Here is a 27,937-nt window from a genome sequence, read left to right on the forward strand (position 1 = left end):
GTCATGAACATTACTGTTAATGACAAGACTCCCAGAAACCCCACTACTGAAGACCTCTAAGATTTAAAAATGGGATGGTCTAGCATATTGCTTTTAGGCAATGTTCTAATCCTATGGTCCTATATTGCCAAAGGAGAAAAAGGTAAGTGGAAAAAAATTGATTCCTGTAGTTTCTAGTAAGATGTGTTTATCTCTTGTATGTACATGAGAATATTTTTAATTCATTTTAATTTTTAATGAAATATTACGAACTGAAAATAAACCATAAAATGTTTTAAGTGAAGACAGAAAACATTTTGAATGATAAAATACAACCTATTTAAGGAAATAGATTCTGATAATCAATAAGAGAAAAATTGAATGACAGGGGATTTTCCCTGTTTTCGAAACTACAAATTGTGAATAGCCTCTAAATATAATTTTGAGAGAAAAAATTTTATTTTAAAAATGTGTAAAATTTAAACATAGTAAGATAAATTTCAAAATGAACTTATAATTAAATTAAACAAAACCACTGGCCGGGGCAAAGCTCCTGACACACTTTAAACACATCTGATTTGGTGCAAGGTTGATTTCGTCTTCACAGATTTTATAACTTTAAACTTCCTAGTCATTAAAATGACTAACTTTTTCCAGTTCAATTAAATCATCATTCATCAAGTGTAAGTATTTTTAATAAGAAAATGAGGACTACTGTTACTTTTGTTATAAACCACCAAAATGCCAACAAATTGCTCATTTCTGATCTCTCCAATGTATGTAGAAAGTAGGAGATTATAATACCTCTGTATTAACATTGTGTCTAAAGAGGATTTATTAGCTTTCCCTTGATGCTTCATAAAGTCACCACATAAAGCCACTAAACCCACAGAATCACAAATAATGATTTAAACAAGGTATAGGATTGTGGAATTTAGTCATTGTGCTTGACCCTGTTTTCAGGAAGTCTTTATTTACTAGTTGTTGTCAAATTTTGTAACATTATTTCAGAGATTTAAACTCATTTTGTTGTGCTATGACTTTTCATTTTGAGTTGTAATCATGGGTAAGCATTCCTCTAAAAATAAAAATCTATCCTGCCAAATGACAGAAACTTTTTCTTTCAAATTTTTGAGATTATAATACAATCGTATTTATTTGTTGTAATAGGAGCAGCGGGGCTGCGTCCCCAGCACCCCGGCCGCCTGCTAGCTCATGCCCAAAATAACAACACACAAATTGTATTCTTTTAAAGACTGCTTGGCCCATTTCTATCTAGCCTCTTCTAGGCTAATTCTCACATATTAATTTAGCCCATTTCTAATAATGTGAGTAAGCACCCCAAGGTGCGCTTATTGGGAAGATTCTAGCCTACATCCATCCTGGGTCTCAGCTGCCTGGGAGAGGGGAGCCTGGCGTCTCTGCTCCAGAGAGCAGAGTTGTTGAGTCTGTCTGATGAGTCTTACCTCACTTCATCTTCCTCCTGTTTACTCCTCCCACCTATGTTTTAACCTATCAGGGCAAGTAGTTTCTTTATTGCTTAACCAATGAAATCAACAGATTGATATATGACACTCCCACATCATTTATTCTGTTCTTTTTTCCTTTCTAACCATCCCATATTTCTCTCCTTGTTCTTTGACTCATAGTCTCTTTTTTCATTGTTTCTACATACATGTACACATATATTCTTATATATACATATGTATATGTGTATATATTTCTACAGACATATATTATGTAACATACATATATAACTATATAATATGTATATGTATATATTTTTATGTACACCCTGCTCAGTCTATTCAATTTGACTGTAAATACTGTATATCTGGTATTCAGCACAGTCTGGATAATGACTTACTATATGTAGTCCCACTTTTCCTTTTGAATTGAGTTTACAACATGTACAGGAAGAAAAGTAAAAGAATAAATAACAAGTACGAGGTACATAAAAAGGTGACTGACAGACACACAGACAGAAAAAAATATTACAGGCTCCAGATGTCCAGCATTAATCATCTAAGGTAGCTAATTTATGGCACTTATCTGTACTTCACTTCTAAGAGTCCCCTTAGAAGTGACTGGTAAGTAATAGAACAAACAGCAACAAATAGAGATCATATGAACAAATGAGATGCTTATGATTTCCAGCAGAAAATAATTAAAATAGTTAAAATAGCAAACTAGAATTCCCAAATGTTCACCATTCCCACCTCATGATAAACTTGCTTTGGCCATTCTCTCAGTTTTTCTCTGTTTTCCTGGGAATTCAAATGGAGAACTCTTGCTGGTTGCCTCAGACATGATTCCTCAATTTCTGGTGGATATCTCCAAGAAAATTTGATGTTGTTATTTTTATGATATTCTTGTTTATTACTTAAAAGCTTTATGCAATAGAACATTTCTTTGTCTTTTTGTATTCTCTGCAGTCAATTTGATGATGATTTGTTATCAGTCTTCTCACCTGTCCGTCTGTCTGTCAGTCTATCATCTATCTATCTATTCTTTAAATGTATTCTTTTTATGAAAAAAAAAAGATTCTTTTCCCATGCAATATATCTTGGTTACATTTTCCTCTGCCTCTACTACTCCAAGTTCCTCCCCAGTTCCCTCCCCACCAAATTCACACCATTTTGTCTCTCATTTGAAAAAGAGCAGGATTCTAAAAGATAAGAACAAAATATAACCAAATAAATATAATACAGTAAAACAAAAGTATTACACTGACTTTGGACAAGGCAATGCAACAGAAGAATAAGAGTCCAAGAGAGGACCTGTGTTTCACATTTCAGTCTATGATTTCATATGAGTTTTTTAAAATTTTATTGATTTTTATTAAACTCTATATTTTTCTCTGTTCCTTTCCCTTCAACCCTCTCCCAAGGTCCCCATGCTCATTCTCCAAATTTACTCAGAAGAACTTGTATTTTTTTACTTGCCATGTAGATTGGATCTATGTATGTCTCTCTTAGGGTCCTCATTGCTGTTTAGGGTCTCTGGGATTGTGATTTGTAGGCTAATTTTCTTTGCTCTATGTTTAAAAACCACTTATGAGTGAGTCCATATGATAATTGTCTTTCTGTGTCTGGGTTACCTCACTCAAAATGATGTTTTCTAGCTCCATCATTTGCCTGTAAATTTCAAGGTTTCATTATTTTTTCTCTGCTATGTTGTCCTCCATTTTATAAATGTACCACATTTCCCTTATCCATTCTTCAGTCAAGAGGCATTTAGGTTGTTTCCAGGCTCTGGCTGAGACAAAAAATGCTGCTATGAACATAGTTGAGCACATGTCCTTGCGGCACAATTGAGCATCTTTTAAGTATATACACAAAAGTGGTATTACTGGGTCTTGAGAAAGGTTGTTTTCTAATTTTCTGAGAAATCACCACTCGCACATCCAAGGGGGTTTGCCCTCCCACTAGAAAAACAGGAGTGTTCCCTTTACCCCATAATCTCTCCAGCATAAGTTGTCATAAGTGTTTTTGATCTTGGCCATTCTTACAGGTACAAGATGGAATCTCAGAGTTGTTTTGATTTGCATTTCTCTGATGACTAAGGATGTTGAGCATTTTCTTAAGTGTCTTTAAGCCATTTAGATTCCTCTGTTGCCTCTGTTGAGACTTCTCTGTTTAGGTCTGTACTCCATTTTTTATTGGATTATTTGTTTTTATTTTTGTTTTTTTTTTTTTTTTTTTTTTTACCATTTTTTTTTTTTTTTTTTTTTTTTTTTTTTTTTTGATGACCAATTTCTTGAATTCTTTGTATATTTCAGAGATCAGACCTCTGCCTGATGTGGGGTTGGTGAAGATCTTTTCCCACTCTGTAGGCTGTCATTTTGTTTTGTTGACCATGTCCTTTGCTTTACAGAAGCTTTTCAGTTTCAGGAGGTCCCATTTATTAATTGCTTCTCTCAGTGTCTATGCTACTGGGGTTATATTTAGGAAGTGGTCTCTGTGCCAATGCATTCAAGTGTACTTCCAACTTTCTCTTCTATGAGGTTCAGTGTGTCTGGCTTTATGTTGAGGTCTTTGATTCTACTACAGAGCTACAGTACTGAAAACAGCCTGGTATTGGCATAAAAACAGACAGGAGGATCAATGGAACTGAAATGAAGGCCCGGATATTAATCCACACAACTTGGAACACCTAAATTTTGACAAAGAAGCAAAAAAAAAATCAAATGGAAAAAAATAAAGTATATTTAACAAATGGTGCTGGAATTACTGGATGTCAACATGTAGAAGAATGAAAATAGATCCATATCTATCACCATGTATAAAACTCAAGTCCAAATATATCTCAGAGTAACTCTAACCAAAAACATGGAAGGCTTGTATGACAAGAACATTAATCTTTGAAGAAAGAAATTGAAGAAGACACCAGATAGTAGAAAGATTTCCCATGCTTAGGTAGATTGAATCCATAGTAAAATGGCAACCTTATCAAATGCAATCTAGAGATTCAATGCACTTCCCATCAAAATTCTTCACACCTCAAAAAAATGGTATTAAATTTCATATGGAAAAGCAAAAAACCCAGGATAGCCAAAACAATCTTGTACAATAAAAGAACTTCTGGAGGAATCACAATCTCTGACTTCATATAAGATTTATTCAGTTGATTGGGGGGCCTTGTCATCCTGCTATCTTTCATTACCTCTGGCTCTTTCTACCTCCATTTCTGTGAGGCATACTGAGTTTTGAGTGAAGTGATTTAATAGGAATAATGCATTTAGAGCTGAGGTCTTTCCCTCCATCCCTCCCCTTTTCTCTCCCTCTTTCCCTTTCTCTCTCTCTCTGACTCCTCTCTCTCTCTCTCTCTCTCTCTCTCTCTCTCTCTCTCTCTCTCTCTCTCTGTGTGTGTGTGTGTGTGTGTGTGTGTGTGTGTGTGTAAAGTATCTGGTTGTGGAGATCTGTAATGGTTCTCATTGCTTCAGGAGGAAGCTTCTCTGATGGTTGCTGAATAAGTCACAGATCTACCAGAACATAGAATATCATTACAAATCATTTTATTACTCTTTTATTTAGGAACAATATTTGGTTTTTATCTTAGGTCTCTGGGCTAGCTACTCTCTCTGGTTATCCAAGCAGTGCCAGTATGAAATTTGTCTCTGGAAGTGGTCTTTAAATCAAATCAGGCATTTTTGGTTACTCCTAAAAGTGGCATGCCACTACTGCCCTGGCATATTTTTTTCAGGCAGAAAAGCACTATTGATCAAAGCCACTCTCTCTCATTTTCTCTCCCTCTCATCCTCTCTCTGTCTCTGTCTCTGTCTCTCTCTCTCTCTCTGTATGTGTGTGTGTATGTCTGTATGTCTGTACAAGTTTATAAAATGTCTGGTTGTAGATATTTGAAATTGTTCCCATTTGCTGCAGGAGGAAGGTTCTCTGATGATTGCTGAATAAGGCACTGATCTACCAGTATAACAGAATATCATTTTATTACTGTATTTAAGAACAGTATATTTGGCTTTACCTTTTGTCTCTGGGCTATCTAGTCTCTGGCTCTTGTCATCGAGAATTGTTGGTATGAGTTCCATCTCAGGGAGTGGTCTTTATGTAAAATTAGACATTGTTTGGTGACTCCTAAAAGTGTCACGCCACTATTGCCATGGCATATTTTGCAGGCAGGACAGTATTGTATATCAAAGGTTTTTTGATTGGGATGGTGTATATGTTTTTCTTTTGATATCATGGAGAGTAATTTCCTCTACCAAAGTCAATGAAACATAGGGATGAAGGTTTTATGTAGGCACTAGCTTGTCATCTCTATGATCAGTGAGGAGTGTGAGTGTTACCTTCACCAGTGGTACTTTTTCATCAGTTTGGGGAGAGGAACCTATTGCCTTAACAACAGCTTGGGTTGTTATGGACTTTCCATGGGACCCACTAGTCCAATAATTCAATTTGGATGTAAACCAATCCCACAACTGAAGCTTCCCTGGGTGACAAGAAATGGGACTCCAGCCATACAATTTGGAAACTTTATCAGGATCACACACATATCTTTTAGGAAGATTGTAGTACAGTAAATATCCATACCACCCTTCAAATGCCCCTTAAGTTTAGCTGTCTCTCCTTGCATTCCATTCCCTTCCCACCTGATCCTCCATTTCCAGTTGACCCTGCCCCCAATTTCACCCATAAAATCTATTCTATTTCTCCTGAAAAGGAAATTCATGTGTTCCCCCATAATCTTTTTCTCTATACTGAATCTATATGGATCTACATATTATATCTTGATTATTATTTACTTAATGACTAATACCTACATATGAGTGAACACATACTATATTTATCTTTCTGGTCTATAAGAAACATGTTGAAATTTTGATGGGGATTGTATAAAAACTATAGATTCCTTTTGGTAGGTTATTAATCCTACTGATCCATGAGCATGGTAATCTTTCCGTATTTTGATATCTTCTTCAATTTCTTTCTTCGAAGACTTGAAGATCTATCATACAAGTCTTTCACTTGTTTTGTTATATACCCCAGGATATTTTATATCATTTGAAGCTATTGTGATCAGTTTGTTCTGTGATTTCTTTATGTGTCCATTTATCAAGTGGATATATATATATATATATATATATATATATATATTCTAGTTAATTTTTGTGCAGCTTCTTTACTGAAATTGTTTATCAGCTGTAGGATTTCCCCCAGTGGAATTTTTAGAGTCACTTATGTATACTATGATACCATTTGCAAACAAAGATACTTTGACTTCTTTCCGATTTGTATCCCCTTGATCTACTTCAGTTGTCTTACTACTCTAGCTAAGACTTCAAGTACTGTATTGAATAGGTATAGAGAAAGTGCACAAAGTTGTCTTGTTCCTGATTTAACAGAATTGCTGCTCTGCTTAAATTAAAGCTAGGTAGGGGTTTGATGTTATTTGCCTTTATTATGCTGATTTATGTCCCCTTCATTTGTAATCTCTGGAATTAGACTTTTTTCAAATTCTTTTCCAACTAGTGAGAAAATCACATGGTTTTTTGTTTGTTTATATAGTAGATTATAATTATTAACCTACATATGTTCAACCATGCTTGTCTGGGATGAAGCCTGCTTAATCACACTGGCTGATTTTAAGATGTTATTGGAATAGATTTACAAGTATTTTATTGAGTATTTTTGCATCTATGTTCAGAAGAAAAACTGGTTTGTAATCCTCTTTCTTTATTGAGTCTTTGTGTGGTTTGGGTATCAGGGTAACTGTGGCCTCATTAAATGAATTGGACAGCTTTCCTTGTGTTTTTATTTTATGGAACAATTGGAGAAGTTTTAGTATTAACTCTTCTTTGAAAGTCAGGTACAATACTATGCTAAAACAGTCTGCTCTGGGCCTTCTTGCTTGTGCGATTTTAATGATTTTTCTATTTTCATTTGGGTTAGAGGTTTATTTAAATTGTTTGCCTGACCTTGATTTAACTTTGGTATCCATTTCTTTAGGTTCTCTAATTTTTTGAAGCATAGGTTTTATCTGGACTTCCTTGTTGTCTACTGTTCTGTCCAAATTTACATTAGTGATTTTGCTAATTTTGATGTTCTCTCATGCCTTTTAACCAATTTGACCTAGGTTTTTACTATCTTCATATTTTCTCAAAATACAAGCTCTTTGTTTCATCAATGCTTTGTAATGTTCTCTTTGTTTCTATTTGATTGATACCAGCCCTGAGTAGATGGCAAAAAATAATCAAATTTAATTATCTACTCCATTTTGAGGAGATTTTCTTCTTTTTGATCTAGAACTTTCAGTTGTATTGTTAAGTAAGCAGTATGATATCTCTCTAGGTTTTTTTTGTTGTTGTTTAATGTACTCACTTAGTGCTATAAACTTCCCTCTTTCCTTTTAGCACTGTTTTCATTTTGTACCATAAGTTGAGTACACTGTGTTTCTATTTTCTTTATATTCTAGAAATTCTTTAAATTCATTTTCAGTTTCTATCTTGACTTATTTTTCCTTCAGTGGGGAGTTGTTTAGTTTCCATGAGTTGTAAGCTTTCTGTTGTTAAGATCTAGCCTTAATCCATGATGATTTGATAGAACAAAGGGGGTTATATACATTTTCTTGTATCTGTTGAGAATTTGTGTTTATATATGTGGTCAGTTTTGGAGAAAGATCTATGAGTTACAGGGGGAAAAGCATATTCTATCATGTTTGGGTAAAATGTTCTTTAGTTACACAATAAGTCCACTTGTATTATAACACTTGTTATCTCTGGCAATTTTCTATTTAAGTTTTGTCTGGATGACCTATCTATTGCTGAAAATGGGGTTTTGAAGTCTCCCACTATCAGTGTGTGAGGATCATTATGTGACTTATTTGTACTATTTTTCTTTTTACAACCTATAGTGCCCTTTTGTTTGGGGCAGAAGCATTAAGAATTGAAAAGCCATCTTAATGAAGTTTTCCTTTGATGAATTTGTACTCTTTCCCTACCGCTTCTGATTAGTTTTTAGTTGAAGTCACTTTGGTAGAAATTAAAATGTCTACACAAGTTTACCTCTGATGTCCATTTGGTTGGACTATCATCTTATAACCTTTGACCCTGAGAAATGTCTATACTTGATGCTGAGGTGTGTTGCTTGGCTGAAGCAGAAGTATGGATACTGTTTTTATATTCATTCAGTTATCTGTGTCTTATTATGTGGAAACTAGACCATTGACATTGAGAGGTGTCAGTAACAATGGGTTTTTTATTTTCTATTATTTGTGTTTTGGTATTGATGGTGTGTATGTGTTTCTTTCCTTCTTTTGATTTTGATGTGCTGAGATTATTTATTCCTCATCATCATGCTAGGTGCAGAGGACACTGATAGAACTGAGCTGATAACTGAGATGGGCTAAAGGTATCATGCAATACCTATTTTTTTTCAGAAACCATACAATTTATACTTTGATGGTTAAGAAAGGCCATATGGGTAAAATTCTTATGAGTTCAACATGTATGCAATCCCAAGTACAAGCCCCACATCAAAAAAAAAAAAAAAGAAAAGAAACAAATTTTTCCAGAGAGGCATATAAAGGATAGTTTAAACATTTAATTGAATAACAAGAGCAAGAAGACAAAGGAAGGAAATCTGAAGGAAACTCACTCCTATCTGCTGTACTAGAAAGGAACATGGAAACACATTCTAAGAACAATTCTATGTTTTGGAAAAAATAGAGGTCACAAGACTCTTGTCTTGTTTACTTGTGGTGTTCTCACAAGCATTAAGAATTCTCCTCACAGATATTCATTTCTAGACTGTGTTCCAGAAAATTTCCTGATTTCATTGTTGTAATTAACCTCTTCAGGTTGTAGTTTTCATTTTTAAACCCTCTGTTGAACTGTATTTGGAAATAGATCTTATTTAAATTCAGTTTACCATGGAAATTCTTATGTACCTCTATTGTGACTGAAAATTTCTTGGAATATTAGTCTGAGATGACATCTAGGGTCTCAAATACTCTGAATTACATTTGTCCTATCCCTTTTGACTTTTAGAGTCTCTATTGAGAAGTCAACTGTAATTCTAATAAGTCTGATTTCATATGTTACTTGATCTTTTTCCCTTGCAGGTTTTAATATTCTTCCTTGCTCCATGTGTAGCATTTATACTATTTATTATATGTTAAGGGGACTTTCTCTTTTGGCTCAAAATTTTTGGTTTTCTGTATGCTTTTTGTAATTTTATAGTAATCATCTTTAGGTTAGGAAATATTTCTTCTATGATTTTGTTGAAAATATTTTCTATAACTTTGACCTATGTCTTGACTTTTCCTTATTCCTAATATTGTTATATTTGGTATTATCACAATGTTATAGTTTTCTTCATGTTTTATGTCAGAAGATTTTAGATTTCACATGTTTTGATGTGTCCATTTCTATTATTCTGTCTTCAATGTCTGAGATTCTCCCTTCCATCTTTTGGATTCTGTTAGTGAAATTTACCTCTGCAGTTCCTATTCAAATTCCAAAATTTTTCATTTAAAAAATTCTCATTTTTGGGTTTCCTATATTTATTATATTTCCATTTTCAGGTCTTAAAAAGTTTTATTATTTTTTTCCTTCCACTTTTATATATGTTTTCAAAGATTTCCTTAATTTTTCTTTCATTTTCTCTTTAAGAATCTCTATTCTATTCATACAGTTTTAAAAGATATTTTTCTTCTGGTTCAGTATGTTGTAAAACTAAGAGCCTATTGTGGTAGGGTTGTGGGGCTAGTGGAGACATATTGTTCTAGCAGTTATGTATTGTGCTTTATTCTGTCATCTAGGATGTGAGATTTTGAAGAATATAGGAGCAGGTGCTAATTTCTGGTATTGTCTTTGTTGGGTACGTTTTTTGTTTCTTTGTTTCTGTTTCCTTTCTGGATTTTAGGATAATGTGTTGCCTATCTGTTGCCTATTTGGAAAATTTCTGTGAATCTGATAGCTATAGCCACTGGAAATTCTAGGTATAATATGTTTCTAGATATATGGAAAAGACTCTTAGAATTGGGAATAGAATAGGGACATGAGGGGTTCACAAGAGGGAGAAAAGCAGAGTATTCCACCAGGATCAACTTATATAGTCACCTTGGAATGGGGGCAAATAGTGAAGACAGGTCACCCCCAGAAGGTCTACTACAGAGCTGGGGATAAAACCAGGAGATTTAGAGAAAGCTGAAGATCTATAGTTACCTTACTTTCTTGACTAGCAGGAGTAGCCTGTGGGTTATAGCAAGGATTGCCTGCTGTAGTTGGGGCTGAGATAAAGCAATAAAGGGAGAGAAGAATGTTAGATGGGGAAGGTGTGTCGGATCCACTAGAGACGTGGTGGGTGGAAGCTACCACATAAGTTCTGCTGCAGAGCTGTAGACGAGACTTGGGGATTATATCTGGAGAAACAGAAAATGTGACGATCTATAGTCAGCCTACTTGCTTTCGTTAGAAGAGTGACATGAGGGTTAACAGGGTTAACATGTAGGAGTCTTAAGGACTTCCATAGGACACCCAGTATGGAGACTGTGAGGGAAAGATTTACTGGATTCACAGGTGATGGGGAGAAAAGCTGACGTAGGTATTATGTGACTACTGTTTTCCATAGCTTGGGGTGAGACTTGGAGATGGAATTTAGAGAAAAGGAGGTAGTGGTGGTTGTGAAAGAATTCAGATGTCTTGTTTTCTTGACCTAATCATATGATGTGTTCCCAGAGAATGCCTGCTAGTGTTGAAGGATGAGAAAATAGATCATAGGATATGTTGAGAGAAGAGTGTCGGAGGAGAAAATCTTTGTGATCCATTGGGAATGGGTCCAAAAGGAAAGGGAAACCAGAACAGATGATCTGCTATAGAGCTAGGGATAGGACTGGTAGCCTGGATTTGGAGAAGTGATGTCCTTGAACTCCTGATCTTCATTCTTCTACATTTCTGAGGCCAATAAATGAGATTGCATCCTGAAACACAGTGCCTGGCTTTCACAGCTACACTTTTGAGCTAAATCACATGGAGTATAGTAGCTGGAACACAGCACATACAAAATCTGAGAACTGGGATGACATCACAGAAAGAGAAGAGCAAGGCAGCACTAGCTGCCCTGGCTCTTCAACCAGAGCAAGAAGAGACTTACATGTGCAGAGGAAAGACTGCAAAGAGAATCCCGAGTGAGGTGGCTAGAATGACTCAATGGGCAAAGACACAGACCCTCAGTCTGACAAGGGAGGACATGGAAGAGTTCAAGCAAGAAAGGAAGGAATCAAAGCTTCTCATTTGCAGATGACAAGATTTTCTTTCTGAAAGACTCCAACGCTCTACAAAAAAGTTTCTACAGCTGACAAACACTTTGAGCAAAGCAACTAGATACAAAATTAATATATAAAAATCAGTAGACTTCCTATATGCAAATGAGAAACATATCCAGGAAAAACTAAGGAAATTTTTGCCTATCACAGTAGCCTCAAAAATTAGAATAAAGTATATTAAACTAATTAATCAAAAAGCTTGTAAAATGTAAAAAAAAATGAATGGGAAGAAAGAAATTAAAAAAGACATTAAAAGATGGCATGACCTTCATTCTCAATGATTTGGTAGGATTAACAGTTAATATTTAGAATATACTCATGTTCTCCCTCCTTCTGCTCCTCATTGGGACTTTGGGAGCTTAGTCCGATGCGCCAGTGTGGGTCTCTGTCTCTATCTCCATCCATTGCTAGATGAAGGTTCTACGGTGATATGCAAGATATTCATCAGTATGGCTATAGGATAGGGTCATTTCAGGTTCCCTATCCTCAGCTTCCCAACTGGGGACATTGCCCTGGGCACCTGGGAGCCACTCTAGGTTCATGTCTCTTACCAGCCCTAAGGTGGTTCCCTTAATTAAGATATGTGATTCCCTGCTCCTCTATCCAACCTTGTTTTATCCCCAATCATCCCGTTTCCCCAAGTTCCCCCTATCCTCCCCTTCTCACTTTTCTCTCCTCATCTCCCCTTACCCCCATCCCACCCCACCCCCAAGATCCCAATTTTTTGCCCAGCAATCTTATCTATTTCCCATAGCAGGGATAATAACTATATGTTTTTCTTTGGGTTGACCTTCTTATTTAGCTTCTTTAGGATCACAAATTATAGACTCAGTGACCTATATTTATGGCTAGAAACCAATTATGAGTGAGTACATCCCATGATCCTCTTTTTGGGTCTGGGTTACCTCACTCAGGGTAGTGTTGTCTATTTCCATCCATTGCATGCAAAATTCGAGAAGTCATTGATTTTTATGGCAGAGTAGTACTCTAATGTGTATATATTCCACACTTTCTTCATCCATTCTTCTATTGAAGGACATCTAGGTTGTTTTCAGGTTCTGGCTATTACAAATAATGCTGCTATGAACATAGTTGAACAAATACTTTTGTCATATGATAGGGCATCTCTTGGGTATATTCCCAAGAGTGGTATTGCTGGGTCCAGGGGTAGGTTGATCCCGAATTTCCTGAGAAATCGCCACACTGATTTCCAAAATGGTTGCACAAGTTTGCATTCCCACCAGCAATGGATGAGTGTACCCCTTCCTCCACAGCCTCTCCAGCAAAGGCTATCATTGGTGTTTTTGATTTTAGCCATTCTGACAGGTGTAAGATGATATCTCAAAGTTGTTTTGATTGAGCACCAAAGACACTCCACTGGGAGCTTGTCTTCTTGGCAGAACTGGCTTTTGAGTTAAGAAAAGCCCATACCTCAACTTCTGACAATTTAACAGGATTGTCTTATTTTGCCAAGACAGGGTAGGATAATTCTAAGAAAGTGCCTTGCATTTGATAATGGTATGTCAGTTTTGTTAGGCCTTAGCCAAAGTTGGTTGACTCAACATTGCAAACAAGACTTTGGGTGATTGCCCAGGTAGTCAGTTGTCTCTGTCATTTGTTGCACATTTTGGATATCTCTCATTTGTTAAGTAATATTTATTCCCTTCTCAGATCTTTGACGGAGTTGAAGATTATATAATTGTAGTTACTCTCTACATTATTTAGACTCCTTGAGATAGAATGTCTAGCAAAACTTTTGTTCTCAGTATTGTTTGTTATATTTATTATTTGTTATTTTTGTTTATAGTTGTATTTGGTTTAGTTCTGTCTTATTTAGACAAAAGGGGGAGATGTAGAGTTAAGCCAGCCCCTTAGGGGGTGGACTTGCCTCGGGCATATGTTTACATATAAATTGGGCGTGCATGCTTCCTGCTTCCTGTACTCTGTGGGAACCGTGGTACTGTAAGTCTAATTTCCCCACTAAAGCTGTGTATATATTCTTTTAAAAAATATTTAAAATATAAAGAATTTAAAATTATAAACTATGTATCAAATGTTTAGAAAATTCTTCAAACTAAATTAAAATATAAAGGAAGCTATAAGAAATTTCTGTGTCTTTGTATGTATTTGTAAGCCTTCTTTTAACATAAATATGTGATGCTCTCTGAAGTAAAATCATACTTTATGAAAAAATTAATACCATTATTTAAATATTAATTATTTAAAAATAGAACATGAAGAGAACAATATTACATATGAACATGTTAATACAATATAGCCCTTCAATATTAAGCTACAGGTATGACTCAATATGACTCATTCATGTTTTTTCAGTTCCAATTAAAATTAGGAATATGTTGTTATCATATTGATTATTAACAAATATCTCTAATCCACTTCTCTGGTGAAATGTAAGAATAACTTGACTCATCTACTTCTGGTGTCTAAATTCCTTTTGTTATCTTTTTTTTCCTTTTGTTATCTTGTCCAGGATACCCTCTGACTTCTTCTGTATTTATTTTAATTAATAGAAAGTAAATTCACTTATCAAGTGGTTAATTTATGATAGAAGTGTTTTCATTTTTTTAAAAAGTAAAAGATTACACTATATTTTTCTTCTAGGTGAAATATATAGTTTTCTCATAAGGTAGTTTTCCTTTGTAGGTTAGAGGACACATTTACTTCAAAGAGGAAGGGGTGTGAAATCTTCACAACTATTCAGATGTAAAAGTCTACAAATATCAATACATAAACTCAAGGAGAGTCAAGATGGCAATGTCAATCAGAGAATTAGAAAGCAGAATAAATTGTTAATTTTTTATATGGGACAGTATTGCCGGTTATAGAATTATGAAGAGAGAAGAATTAATATTAGAAAGGTCCAAATACACCAGTCAGGGAGAAAGGAAGCCTGACTGAAATATTTAAAAAAATGAAGATATGTTCATTAAATATCATTTTACAGTTATCTGTACAAGTAAATAATATAAAATAAGTAATATAGAAGCAAGTGAAACTTTGCCATTTCGTTTTTATATTCTTAAATTTAGTGTGATGAAATAATTCTTACTTATATATGATTATTTATAGAAATAACATGCAGACCTCCTTCTATTGAAAATGGTGACTACTCACCTAAAAGGATCAAACACAGAGCTGATGATGTAATCAGATACAGATGTGAAAATGGCTTCTCTCCTGCAACCCGGGAAACTGTTGTAAAATGTACAAGTACTGGCTGGATCCCTGCTCCAAGATGTAGCTGTAAGTTTATTCACATCTTTAAAACCCATAATCCTGAAATCACACTTTTAAAAAGACACAGTTTGGAGGAGATACATTAATAGCTTTTTGCTTGTGTACAACCGTTAGAAATATTCTACTTTGCAAAGTAAGTATTTTAGTTAATATTAAGATTTAAGTAATATTAATATTTAAGATATTTATTTAAAGTCTTAGATATTTTATTTAAAGACTTTATTATTATTTATAAAAATGCATTTTAGAAAGATAAGAAACTTAATTTACTTCTCAAATTTATGTATATGTGCATATACAGTTTTCTGATTAAACTTTTTCAAAGATTTTTAGCAAATCACTGCATTTGAATATTGTCATGCAAGACCTACTTTTAGTTACTTTGTATCACAGAAAGTGTAAGAAGTATATATTAGACATATATAAATAAAAATATTATGAAACAATTTACTCCATAGATAATCTTTATTGTCTCTCCATTTCTATTCTCCAAGTTTGAGGATGACTTGGCCACTGTCTCTGAATGACTGTGGTCCTGTCAGAGACAGCACTGGCTGTCAGTCATCAAGTCATTAGGTCATCAGGGCATTAGGTCCTATGTCCAACCTGTTTCTCAAACAAGGCTTTGGCAAGAGGCCTCAGTTCCTTATCAGAAAAGTGTCTGCATATATTGCTTGATGTCAGCTAACTTGCTCTAAAGTTACCGTGGGGGCAAAGAACCAGTCTATGATCTACTCACACACAATTGTGTTTGGCATGGTAGTTCTTCATGTTCTAAGGCCAACTCACACATGAAGAGGGAAATTGTATTTCCCTCTTTGGATACAATTTCAGCATCTTCTTAACACGCATGTAGCACAGTGTCACTAGAGTCAAGAGTATTTTATTTCTGGTATACTTTATTCTTTCAAGTTATTTCCTATCTGAATATTTCTTTCTTTCTATATAGCAGTGTGTGGTGGTGGTGGAGGTGGTGGTGGTGTGTGTGTGTTTGAGAGAGGGGGGGGGTTAAAGAAAGAGCTTGCTACCAAGGGTCTCTTTCTTGTCATCTTTTTGGTTACTGAATTAACCAAATTACTGAAGTTAATAACTTAGAACAGGATTTATTCAATTTTCATGACTCCCATCACTTTAGACCTGAGACTGGAAGAGTATTAAGTCAAGGAGTGAGTGCTAAGGCAAAGCAGCATGGTTCTTGTCCACCAGAAAAAAATAACTAGAAAGGAATAGCCAGCATCCAAATATCCCTTCAAAGGCACAACCCGAGTGCCTTAAACTAGATCAGGGGTTCCTGAACTATATACCATTTCCCAATAGGAGAGGCAGTGAGGAACCAAGTTTCTGACACAAGATTTTGGAAAATATATCAGATCCAAGTAACATAAGAAATTATTTTCAGTAAGAAATATATGAGAATTATAAGGAAAGCATTTAATAATTTTTTATATTTTAGTTTTTAAAATTTGTTTTGTTGACAGTTTCTTAAATTATATAATATACTCTGGATATTCTATCTCCTCACCTTTCCTTACATCCCCCTTCTCCAACAACAACATTCTATCCTTGTTTGTGCTTTCTCAAGATTCATAAGTTTGAGTTTTGATGTATTATGCATTTGCTTTAACCAGGGCATATTCATGACATCAAATCAAAACTGTCTTTTGAAATGTGGTTTGCTCATTAATGGGTGAGTATAGAACTCAGAGCGCTGACACCCCTTTTTCATGAATTTATCAACAAGAAATGGTTTCCTGAGACCTTACTTCATTCAAGCCTCAATGCTGAAGGCCCATTCTTAAGCAGACTCAGTGCAGGAATCTGTGGGTTTTGAGACTTTATTCTTATAATGGCAGTATATAGCACAGATGATATGTCACAGTCATGATCACTACATCTAGATCTTAGCATGATTGTGCCCCTTCTTCATGATGTCTGAACAATGGATGGGATAGTGTAAATTACTTGTTTACTACTGAGCACAAAACGCTCACTATTCCCAATATCTTTTATAATAATAAACCTATAGGTCTCTCATAGTTTAATGGAAAACAGATACTTTTATGATTAATGTGGTCACTGTATATTGTCTAGAAATACAAATATTTTTAGAGGATTGTTCAGTAGTCAAATTATCTTGCTAACAGAATTAATTTATCCCTAGATTTTTAATGTTTTTATTGATTTTATTGAGCTATGCTCCCCTCCCTTCCTTTTCCCTCCTTTTCTATCCTCTCCCATGGTCTCCATGCTCCCAATTTACTCAGGAAATCTTGTCTTTTTCTACTTTCCATGTAGATTAAATCGATGTATGTCTCTCTTATGGTCCTCATTATTGTCTAGGTTCTCTGGGATTGTGAATTGTACAGTGATTTTATTTGCTTTATTTTAAGTCATTATGAGTGAGTACTTATGACATTTGTCTTTCTGGGTCTGAGTTACCTCACCCAATATGATATTTCTAAATCCATCCATTTGCTTGCAAATCTCAAAATGTCATTATTTTTTTCTGCTGCATAGTACTCCATTGTATAAATCTACCACATTTTTTTTTCTTATCCATGATCCAGTCAAGGGGCATTTTGGTTGTTTCCAGCCTCTGGCTATGACAAACAATATTGCTATGAACATAGTTGAGTACATGTTCTTGTAGTACAATTAAGTATCCTTTGGGTATATACCCAAAAGTGGTATTACTGGTTCTTGAGGAAAGTTGTTTCCTAATTTTCTGAGAAATCACCAAACTAATATCCAAAGGGGCTCTACCCGCTTACACTCCCACCAGCAATGCAGGAATTTTCCCTTTACCCCACATCCTCTCCAGCATAAGTTATCATAAGTGTTTTTGAACTTGGCCATTCTTACAGGTGTAAGATGGAATCTCAGAGTTGTTTTGATTTGTATTTCTCTGATGGCTAAGGAAGTTGAACATTTCCTGAAGTGTATTTCAGCCATTTTAGATTCCTCTGTTGAGAGCTCTCTGTTTAGGTCTGTACCCCATTATTTTATTAAATTATTTGTTCTTTTAATCACCAATTTCTTGAGTTCTTTGTATATTTTGGAGATATACCCTTTGTCTGATGTGGGCTTGGTGAAGATCTTTTCCCATTCTCTAGGCTGCTATTTTGTCTTGTTGATCGTGTCATTAGCTTTACAGAAGCTTCTAAGTTTCAGCAGGTCCCATTTATTAATTGTTTCTCTCTGTGTCTGTGATACTGGGGCTATGTTTAGGAAATGTTCGCCTGTGCCAATGTTATTACATGCTTGCTATGGGCTTTTTTTGTAGGTTAGCAATTATATGTGTGAAATTTGTGTAGTGCAGTGAGCCTCAAATACAATTATGATTAATTTCTACATCATAGATCTTCCCAAAGATATCTGGGCCATCTGTGGAATGAATATATCTGAATTTGAGTTGTTTTGCAATATAATTTTTAATGTTTTCCTGGATAAGATAAAGATAATTAATATCTCTGTAATTTAAATTAAGAACCTTTTCTCCTTTTTTTTTTAGATTTGTTTATTTATTATGTACACAGTGTTCAGCTTTCATATATGCCTTCAGGCCAGAAGAGGGCACCGGATCTCATTACAGATGGTTGTGAGCCACCATGTGGATGCTGGGAATTGAACTCAGGACCTCTGGAAGAGCAGTCAGTGCCCTTAACCTCTGAGCCATCTCTCCAGCCCCTGAACCTTTTCTACTTAAATGTAGTATTCTTTTCTCAAAAATATTCAATTGGTCCTTTCTTTTATCAATTTTTTTTTACTGTTTGGAGGAAAATACAATATAAATTCAAAACTAGAACAAAATAAGGGATGATGTTCCTGAATCTTCATTAGGATATATTCTTCAAGTTGATCTTTTGCACTATATTGAATCTATAGTAGAATGAAATCAGCAGTAATAACTAAAAAATCCTGGGATGGATAAAAATTGAGCTGCCCTTGTGCTTATTTAGAACAGCTGTAAAATTAGCAAACGTATCAATCAATGCTGTGAGTAACCTGAATCAACACTTGGATGACACAACCATCACTGCTGATAGGATCGCAACATGCATCTGGAAAATTTTGAGATTCAGTGGAAAAGCTTTAAGTACTGACCACCGCGTCTGGTGGTCGTTTACTTTATGGAATATTAGTTGTGTGTCAAGGAATCACCTACAAAAAAGACAAAGAGATTTACTGGTGCCCATATAAGAATGAAGATTAGTTAAGGGTCTGAGTAGTCTGGTAATAATTATATTCCTATTTTAAACCATGCCTCGTTTTACTACTCTTAAAAAGAAATCTCAGTGAGCTAATTCAATTTATTGATGCTCTAGGAAAAATGTAATCCCTAAATTTCTCAAATAAAAACATGAATAAAAATAATTTAAAATTATTAGCCATGTATCAGATTTTGAGATTTCATGAAAATTTTCTCGTTTAAAACAAAAAAAAATAAAAGAATGACAAAGCCATTGGAAATTTGTGTGTATTTGTTGGAATTATTGTAACATATTGGATGAGGTTTCCTGGAGTAGAATCACCCTCCATGGAAAAAATTAATGCTATTTTGATAATAATATATTATTCCTTTATAAAGAAAAATATAAAAGGAAAAATATAAACATTTCATATAAACTTGTAAATACAATAAACAATATAGCACATAAATATGAATTTATAATAGCTCACTATAATGTAATCACATTATACTTCTGTTAAAATTCAAGTTATAAAACGCAGTCATCATATTGGTTATTAAATATCCCTGACTCACTTCTCAGGTAAGCTGGAAGGGATAACTTGATCTCATGAAAAAGATATTCTCACTTACTGCAGTTGTTTGAATTCCATCTGTCTCCTTCTCCAAGACACTCTCTAGACATAGTTATTTTAATAAAAAGCAATTAATTATTCAAATGGTTTATGCCTGAGTGTTTTTCTGTTTTTTTTTTTTTCTACTGCAAGGGAAACCTTGTGATTTTCCACGAATCAAAAATGGAGGTCTAAATGATGAAGAGAACCACAGATTCTACAGCTACTACTTCCCAGCACTTAGAGGAAAGAAGCTCAGCTATTATTGCAAAAAAGGATTTTTGACTCCTTCAGGGACAAACTGGGACTACATTCGCTGCACTGCACAAGGGTGGGAGCCTGCTGTCCCATGCCGCAGTAAGTCAATGTCTCTATTAAATCGTGTTTAATTCTATCAATGAGTGGAAAGGAAGAGTACATGCATAATTATGGGTAAATTCCTAATGACAAAAATAAGACCAGCAGAAGATTTTATGACAAAAGAAAGACTAGTTTCTCTCCTTTGTGAGCAGCTCTTCATGAAACGCAGATCAAAAACAGGGACTTTATGACAGGGTGATGTCACCCTGTCATTTAGGAAACAAATCTTTCTTAAGGAAAAGATCAAGACACAGGTAGAGTTTGAAGAAGATAATCTGCCAAATAAAGAGAAATGACCTTGGAAGTGAAAATAAAAAAACAGGGACTATGAGAATGATTTGTTGGCTTGCACATTTTATTTATAAAAATTAAGAAAAGTTGCACTCTTTTAAACATTGAATATTGGTTTTATTTTGAATGTCACACATGCACACAAATATTGTAAAGGTAAGCTTTAAGTTAGTGTTTTGAATAAATGAATGTATTGATGTTTTTAATTTATCATCTTTTGGTTCTTAGGACAATGAGGTTTGCATTATGTAGAAAATGGGCAATTTTTACAACAGACAGAAAACTACATACAGGACCAGTATGTAAGAGTCCAGTGTTACTCTGGCTACAGTATTCCAAATGGTTAGGACACAGTTACATGTACAGAGACTGGTCTCCTCAACCCAAATGCATCCATGTTAGTAAGTAATATGAGAAAATTTGTTTGTTTGTTTGTTTGTTTTGGTTTTTCGAGACAGGTTTCTCTGTAGCTTTGGAGCCTGTCCTGGAACTCGCTCTGTAGACCAGGCTGGTCTCGAACTCACAGAGATCTTCCTGCCTCTGCCTCCCAAAGGCGTGCGCCACCATCGCCCAGCACAGCAAAGTAAACAGATCGAGTAAACATTAGACCATAATACAACAAAACATTGAGTAAAATGTATTTCATTTATGGTACTATAAACCTTGAAATAACTTTTTTATTTTACTCAAAACAATTATATGACTATAGTTTAAAATTGAACAAATATGATAATAGCTATACACATCATTCATATATTCAAGCAGTACCCTGCCATTTTAAAGTACGGACAATTGTCTCTAGATTCTCTATGATATGTAACAGGAAAAAGAATTCTGGGACACTGTGAATTATCTTGTTTTCATATTTTCTCCAAAATCTGTACTAATATATGTCTGTGTCAATTTTTTTCGTGGTCCATATGTTTGAAAATGGCTTCAAAATATCACATTTTATTTTCATAAATAAACATTAATAAATATTACAATATGATACTGTTGATATGCATTTCTTTAATTATGATTTGGGTTTCCAAAAAGCAGTCCGAGGTTAATATGGAGGTAATAATTTTAGTTTTTCAAATGCAATTCTTTTTCTAATTCATACATTTGTATTTAGTTTGCTGGAATATTAAAAATTCTAAAATCCAGTCTGTTTTAGTTGTATATATCACAATTGTGTTCTTTGTTTATTTCTGACTGTCAACTTCCTTTAAATAACCTTTTTAAAATTTGATTGATATTATCTTGAATTTTCAAAATAAATTTGAAATAGTCATATAATAATATGGAGTTTTATGCATCTGAATGTGATATGCCTTTAAATGTTTAATCTGGTTTTGAATTTTTGTCAAATGTCTTCTCTTACACTGTTTGGTGTAAGTGGGAGTTTCTATCTTGCAAGCAACTCCCAAATACTCAGTAACTGCTTCCCAAATTACCGCACAGAGATTTATATTAATAATAAATGCTCAGTTGGTAGCTCAGGCTTATTACTAACCTGCTCTTATATTTAAATCAACCCATAATTCTTAACTATGTGTAGCCATGTGGCTTGGTACTTTTTCTCAGTGTGGCATTCTCACCTTGTTTCTTCTGCATCTGATTGGTGACTCTAGATTCTTCCCTCCTTCCTATCATTCTGTTTGGCTTTCCTACCTATCTCCTGCCCAATTATTAGCCCTTCAGCTTTTTATTAGCCAATGAAAGTAATACATATTCATAGTGTAGAAAACAATTGATCCATGCAATTTTGCTAATGAGAAACTTAGCTTTATTCATTTTTAGATAGCTTGGTCGTTGTCTTACATAGGATTTCTATTGCTATAAAGGGACACCATGATCATAAATTCTTATAAAGAAAAACATTTCTTAGGATGACTCACAATTTCAGAGTCCTTCATCGTCATGATGGGACATGGCAGCATGAAGGCAGACATGGTGCTGGAGAACTAGCTAAGAGTCCTACGTGTTGTAAACAACAGAAAGTGGTTTGAGTATCACACTGAGGGAAGGTAAGGGAAAAGACCACAAAACCCACTCCCACAGTTGCATATTTCTTCCAATGAGTTTACACCTACTTCAGCAAGGCCTCTCCCCCTAATAGTGACAATCCCTTTCAGGGTCATATTTTTTTCAAAGCACCATATGCTACTTCCTGGCCTCCAAAAGCTTATAGCCATATGATAATACAAAAATGCATTCACTCCAACTTCAAAGTCCCTATAGTCTATAACTGTCTCAAACTTACTTAAAAAAATCTAAAGTTCAAAAATCTCTTCTGAGATTCATACAAACTCTTAACTATAATCCCTTACAAAATGAAAATAAAAAAGAAATCACATACTTCCCGTATATATTGACACAGGATATACATTAGTATTCCAAAACATAGTAAAGCCAGCCCTCCACAGTTTAAATAACTTTTAGCACCACTGTCTTCCATGCTTCTACTAGTATGACCCTTTAAGCCGTGATTAAGCTTTTCTAACCCAAAGAACAAAAGTCTAAATTGCGCCAAACAAACATATGGTTAGGCTTATTAAAGCAGTACCCCAGTCCCTGGTACCAACTTCTCTCTTAGTTAGGGCTTCTTTTGCTGTGAAGAGTCAGAATGATCATAGCAACTCCTATAAATGAAAGCATTTAATTGCGGTGACTCTCGTACAGTTTCAAACGTTTAATCCATTATTATCATGGTGGGACATGGCAGCATATAGGTAGACATGGGACTGGAGAAGTAGTTGGCAGTCTTACGTGTTGCAGGCAACAGGAAATGATTATGCTCACTTCTAAGGACTCATCTTTGAAAAATGATTTTTATTCAAGAATCAGTTTAGTTCACACATATTTAGTGTTCAGGTCAGCGACATTGACAAATGAGTGTTCTTTATGAATACAACCCTACCAAACTAGAACAAGTTTGAACTCTTTAGGAACTTCTCTTGTTCCCTTCTTCTTCAGTGTATGACAAACTCCACCATTCTAAGTATCATTTTTTTGATTACTGCAATGTTGTATTTCTACACATCATATCCCATAAAAATGATTTATGTATCATTTTTTAACAATTTCTTTACTTCTCAGTGGAATATCTTTATAATTTTCCAATGTTAGGAGATGGATAGTAACTCATTTTCTAGTGTGTAAAGATATATCTTCACATAGATATATAATATTTAAACTATATCACTTTAATTAATATTTTGTGTTTTAAAATTATGACAGTTTTTGAGCTACTTATGAAAATTGAATATAAGTCATTGTATTTAATTTATAAATACTTTTAGATAGATATCTAGAAATGAAATCAAATAAATGAGAACTATGACAGGTGTGTGGCTATGAGAATCTATCCAAGGGATTTAAAGGATATTTGGGATATTTTGCATCTATAACAGCATGAGCAAGGCTACCAGTTCACTTGTTTCCCTTTCAAAATCAGGAGAGTTGAGTTGTAGATTCTAAATACATCAGCAGAGTAGTGTTTCATCATACTTATACCTTGTGGACTAATAATAGCATTCACCTAACAATCCCCTTTTAATTGTATATTTTATTGGATAATTTATTTTTTAATCATTTATTTATTTATGATACAATTCTCTAATCAAATTTGTGAATATTTTCTTGTATAACCTGGCTCATCATGAGTTTCAAATAGTTATTTTCAGTATGCATATTTTAACACTTTATGAGGTCCAAGTAAATACTACTTATAATTTACTGTTGCTTATATTTGTCACTTAAAATAACTTTAATTTTTTGAGATTATCCTTTTGTATACTTATTTGAAAATTTCACGCAATGTGTTTTTGTAGTAGGAGGCCGCTTGTTTTTACCCGGCTGCTCAGCCCCTAAATAACCACACAGAAATTGTATAAACTAAATCACTGCTTGGCCCATTAGTTATAGCTTCTTATTGGCTAACTCTTACATCTTAATTCAACTGATTTCTATTTATTTGTGTATCGCCACATGGCTGTGGTTTACCAGCAAGTTTCTGGCATGTCTGTTCCTGGTGGCAGCTTCAGGGCACCTCCTTAATGCTGCCTTCTTTCTCCCAGCATTCAGTTTAGTTTCTCTGCCCCCACCCCAGCTCTATTCTCCCCTATCACAGGCCAAGGCAGATTCTTTCTTCATTAACCAATAAAAGTAACATGTATACAGAAGGACTTCCCGTACCATGTTTTGATTATATTCATCAATCCTAAACTACTTACAGGTATATGCTATGTCATGAGCCACCACATTGATCTGGGTTATTTCCTGTGCTCGGAACTTGCCCTACAGAGGTGAATAGCTTACTTAACTTGTGAATTAAAATGGCTTAACTAGAACCAAATACAGGTCTTTGCTCCCAGTACTGCCATAGGTCTGCAGCCACCTTTTTGGGGTGACTTTTGCCAGGCTCCTAGCCACAGTGGGTTTGTACATTTCAGGGTATGGGTGTGAGAATTAGAAAAACTAGGTAGAAGGAACAGAGATAAGAAAGAAACACAAGCCAGGCAGTGGTAGCACGCGCCTTTATTCCCAGCACTCGGGAGATAGAGGCAGGCGGATCTCTGTGAGTTTGAGGCCAACCTGGTCTACAAGAGCTAGTTCAAGGACTGGCTCCAAAGCTACAGAGAAACCCTGTCTCGAGAAACCAGAAAAGAAGAAAGAAAGAAAGAAAGAAAGAAAGAAAGAAAGAAAGAAAGAAAGAAAGAAAGAAAGAAAGAAAGACAGACAAAGACATAGGATAGTATCAGGAGGGCCACACAGTTCCTTCTGCATACTGAAATCTGAGTTTGCCCATGTTTAATTCTACATACACCACATACTCTTATACCACCATACAAAAGGGGGAAGAAGGCAAAAGACCGGGGTCTTTCTAAAGGATAAAGGTGATCAAAAGAATCAATCCTTCCACTCTTCCCGTTTGAATATCTCAGAATGCTGGTGTTCTAGGAATTATTGACCTTACTATTTGGGGTGGTTTTTTGTCTCCTGTTGTTCTGCATCACGTCATTTTCTATTGTGTCACATTATGCTGACATATGGCCAAAGAAGCTAGAGGATAGCTGCAGAGATCTGCAGAGTTCTACTTTAGTTCTACTTTCTCTTGTCTTTGCTTTGTTATGCCACAGGTTTGAAAAGAGTGATGTTTGTTGCTAAAATATCCAACTTTTTCCTGTGTTCTTTCTCACTATGTTATTTTCTGGAAAATTCCTCCATTTATAAAGCCAACTTGATAATGGACCTCATTAATTTATTGATACCTTTGAAATTTTAGTCCTCTTTGTCTTCCTATCACTGACATTGGTGGTTTTCAGTTATAAACCTCTGTTTCTTTGTTTATGTCTGACACTCCACTTTTTTTTTAATTTATAATTTTATTACATTTCTTTACAAGATCATACAACTTCCTTACTTTTCCCTTGTCTGGATTCTGCTTGATCTCCCTTCATCTTTTTAGGTTTTCAAAATTTGAATTTATGTTGCTATTTACGTTTTTCTAAGTACAAAAATTGAAAAAAAATATTTAATTTTTTTTATTCTTTTTCAGCTGTTTCATGTTCTTATCTCTTCACTACTTAGTGTTACCTCCCAATGTTTGATCTTATGCTTTCAGTAAGATTTAAAATAGTTAACATTTTTTTCCTTCATTTCCATAAACACACAAATATGTGTACTGGAAGAAATATAGTAACTGGAAGAAGAATACTATTATACATTTCCTTTATGTTAATTTTTCATGTAATATACCTTTATCTATTATATCTCACGTTGAAATGTTATTAACATAAAAATGAAATTAATAAATTTACTTTTATGTTCAGTTGCACATTTGAGTAGGCAACATTTTGGCATGAGAACACTGAATAAATGTATTATTTGTTCTAAACTTCTTTGAACTTTGAACATAAATTGTTTTTTAGGCATGCAGTTAGGAGGACATTTCAAATTCTTTTTATAAGAGTCTATAACAGCTTTGTATTTTCCAAGATCTTCACCCAAACAGAGGAACTCTATTTAGGTAAATGTTTCTATGCATCTAAGAGAGCCAATTTACTCTCAGGTTTTTAAAAAAGGTACAAGAAAATAAAAAATTAAAAAATAATTTATTTTCAAGAGTGCTGACATTATGAAGGATTATGGATATTCTTGGACAAAACATAACATTTGAGTGAACTAAATCTTGCTTTTGTAGAAAAAAAATTCTGACAGAATTATTGTGTATTTTTAAAACTATGATTTCTTCTCTTTGGCACAGTAATGTGAATGGTTTTGATTAACCAGGACTTCACACATAGATAGATGTTAATGGCTATTTTTAATATTTTTTATATTGTGAATCTTTAAGCTACTGTGCATTCACTAATGTTTATCTTGGTCTTTTCCATTTCAGAAGCATGTTCAAAGTCAGATATAGAAATTGAGAATGGTTTTTTTCTGAATCTGATCTTGCATATCATCTAAATAAAACAACACAGTATAAGTGCAAACAGGGATATGTAACAGCAAATGGGAAAACATCAGGACCAATTACTTGTCTACAAAATGGATGGTCAGCTCAACCTTCATGCATTAGTGAGTACTTCAATATTATGCTGCCAATATACTGGTATATAAGAGTTCAGGTTTTTTTTTTTCCTTTTATGTGGCTCATGTTATTTTATTCCAAAGATAAGTTTTTAACTTCAAGAAAATGTATGCAACACTATTTGTTTTCCTTTGTAACTCCTTCCTGTATGGTAGTATGTCATTTTGCTTTTCAATGCCTCAAAATATATAATTTTAAATCTAGTGAAAGATTCTTTGACTTGCTGCCTTTTAAAAAAGTGTTCAGACTTGAATGTCAAGGCCTTAGCTTCTAGATATAAGGTAAAGATTCTAATAAATACATATCTCCATGTTCTAAACCCCAGAATATGTAATAATGTTAAAATACGTTTTTAACACTATCAGTGAAGGTCCACGTAGAACATTTTTCTCTTAGAAAATGTCCCTAAATAACTAGATATTGGAAAGAAAGAAATGACTCCAGGTAGCAGCAAATCACTCTGTTTTGGAATTTTTCCTTGTCTTAGATTTTATGAAATTTTTTTTATTTTATTTTTTTTATTGAAAAAAAAATTCCTGCCTGCTCCCAGCCTCCCATTTCCCTCTCCCTCATCCCACCCCTCTCCCCCTTCCCCCACTCCTCTCCCCCTCCCTCTCCAGTCCAAAAAGCAGTCAGGGTTCCCTGCCCTGTGGAAAGTCCAAGGCCCTCTCCCCTCCATCCAGGTCTAGAAGGTGAACATCCAAACTGGCTAGACTCCCACAAAGCCAGAACATGAAGTAGGATCAAAACCCAGTGCCATTGTCCTTGGCTTCTCAGCAGCCCTCATTGTTCTCCATGTTCAGAGAGTCCGGTTTTATCCCATGCTTTTTCAGTCACAGTCCAGCTGGCCTTGGTGAGCTCCCAATAGATCAGCCCCAC

General features: G+C 34.6%; 2 protein-coding genes across 7 annotated transcripts in view; both read left to right on the forward strand.

Annotated features, from left to right (window-relative positions):
- LOC126507304 (complement factor H-like) lies at positions 1 to 27,028 on the forward strand. 2 transcript variants are annotated; one of them, XR_007593479.1, is made up of 5 exons: positions 1 to 142; positions 14,854 to 15,027; positions 19,978 to 20,181; positions 20,704 to 20,876; positions 26,864 to 27,028. XR_007593479.1 is itself a non-coding variant. In XM_050151592.1 (4 exons), exons 1-4 carry the CDS (start codon positions 70 to 72, stop codon positions 26,932 to 26,934), a joined length of 522 nt encoding a protein of 173 aa, XP_050007549.1. In that variant the 5' UTR covers positions 1 to 69; the 3' UTR covers positions 26,935 to 27,028. The 2 variants fall into 2 exon arrangements, 1 of the variants encoding a protein (XP_050007549.1); XM_050151592.1 differs by lacking the exon at positions 20,704 to 20,876.
- The window catches only part of LOC126507302 (complement factor H-like), a 325,893-nt gene that overhangs the window by 123,475 nt on the left and 174,481 nt on the right, over positions 1 to 27,937 (forward strand). The gene's annotated exons all lie outside the window — the stretch shown is intronic.

The sequence above is a fragment of the Alexandromys fortis genome, unplaced genomic scaffold (genome assembly GCF_014885135.2).
Source record: "Alexandromys fortis isolate MF-2015 unplaced genomic scaffold, M_Fortis_MF-2015_v1.1 scaffold_71, whole genome shotgun sequence".
Classification (NCBI taxonomy): domain Eukaryota; kingdom Metazoa; phylum Chordata; class Mammalia; order Rodentia; family Cricetidae; genus Alexandromys; species Alexandromys fortis.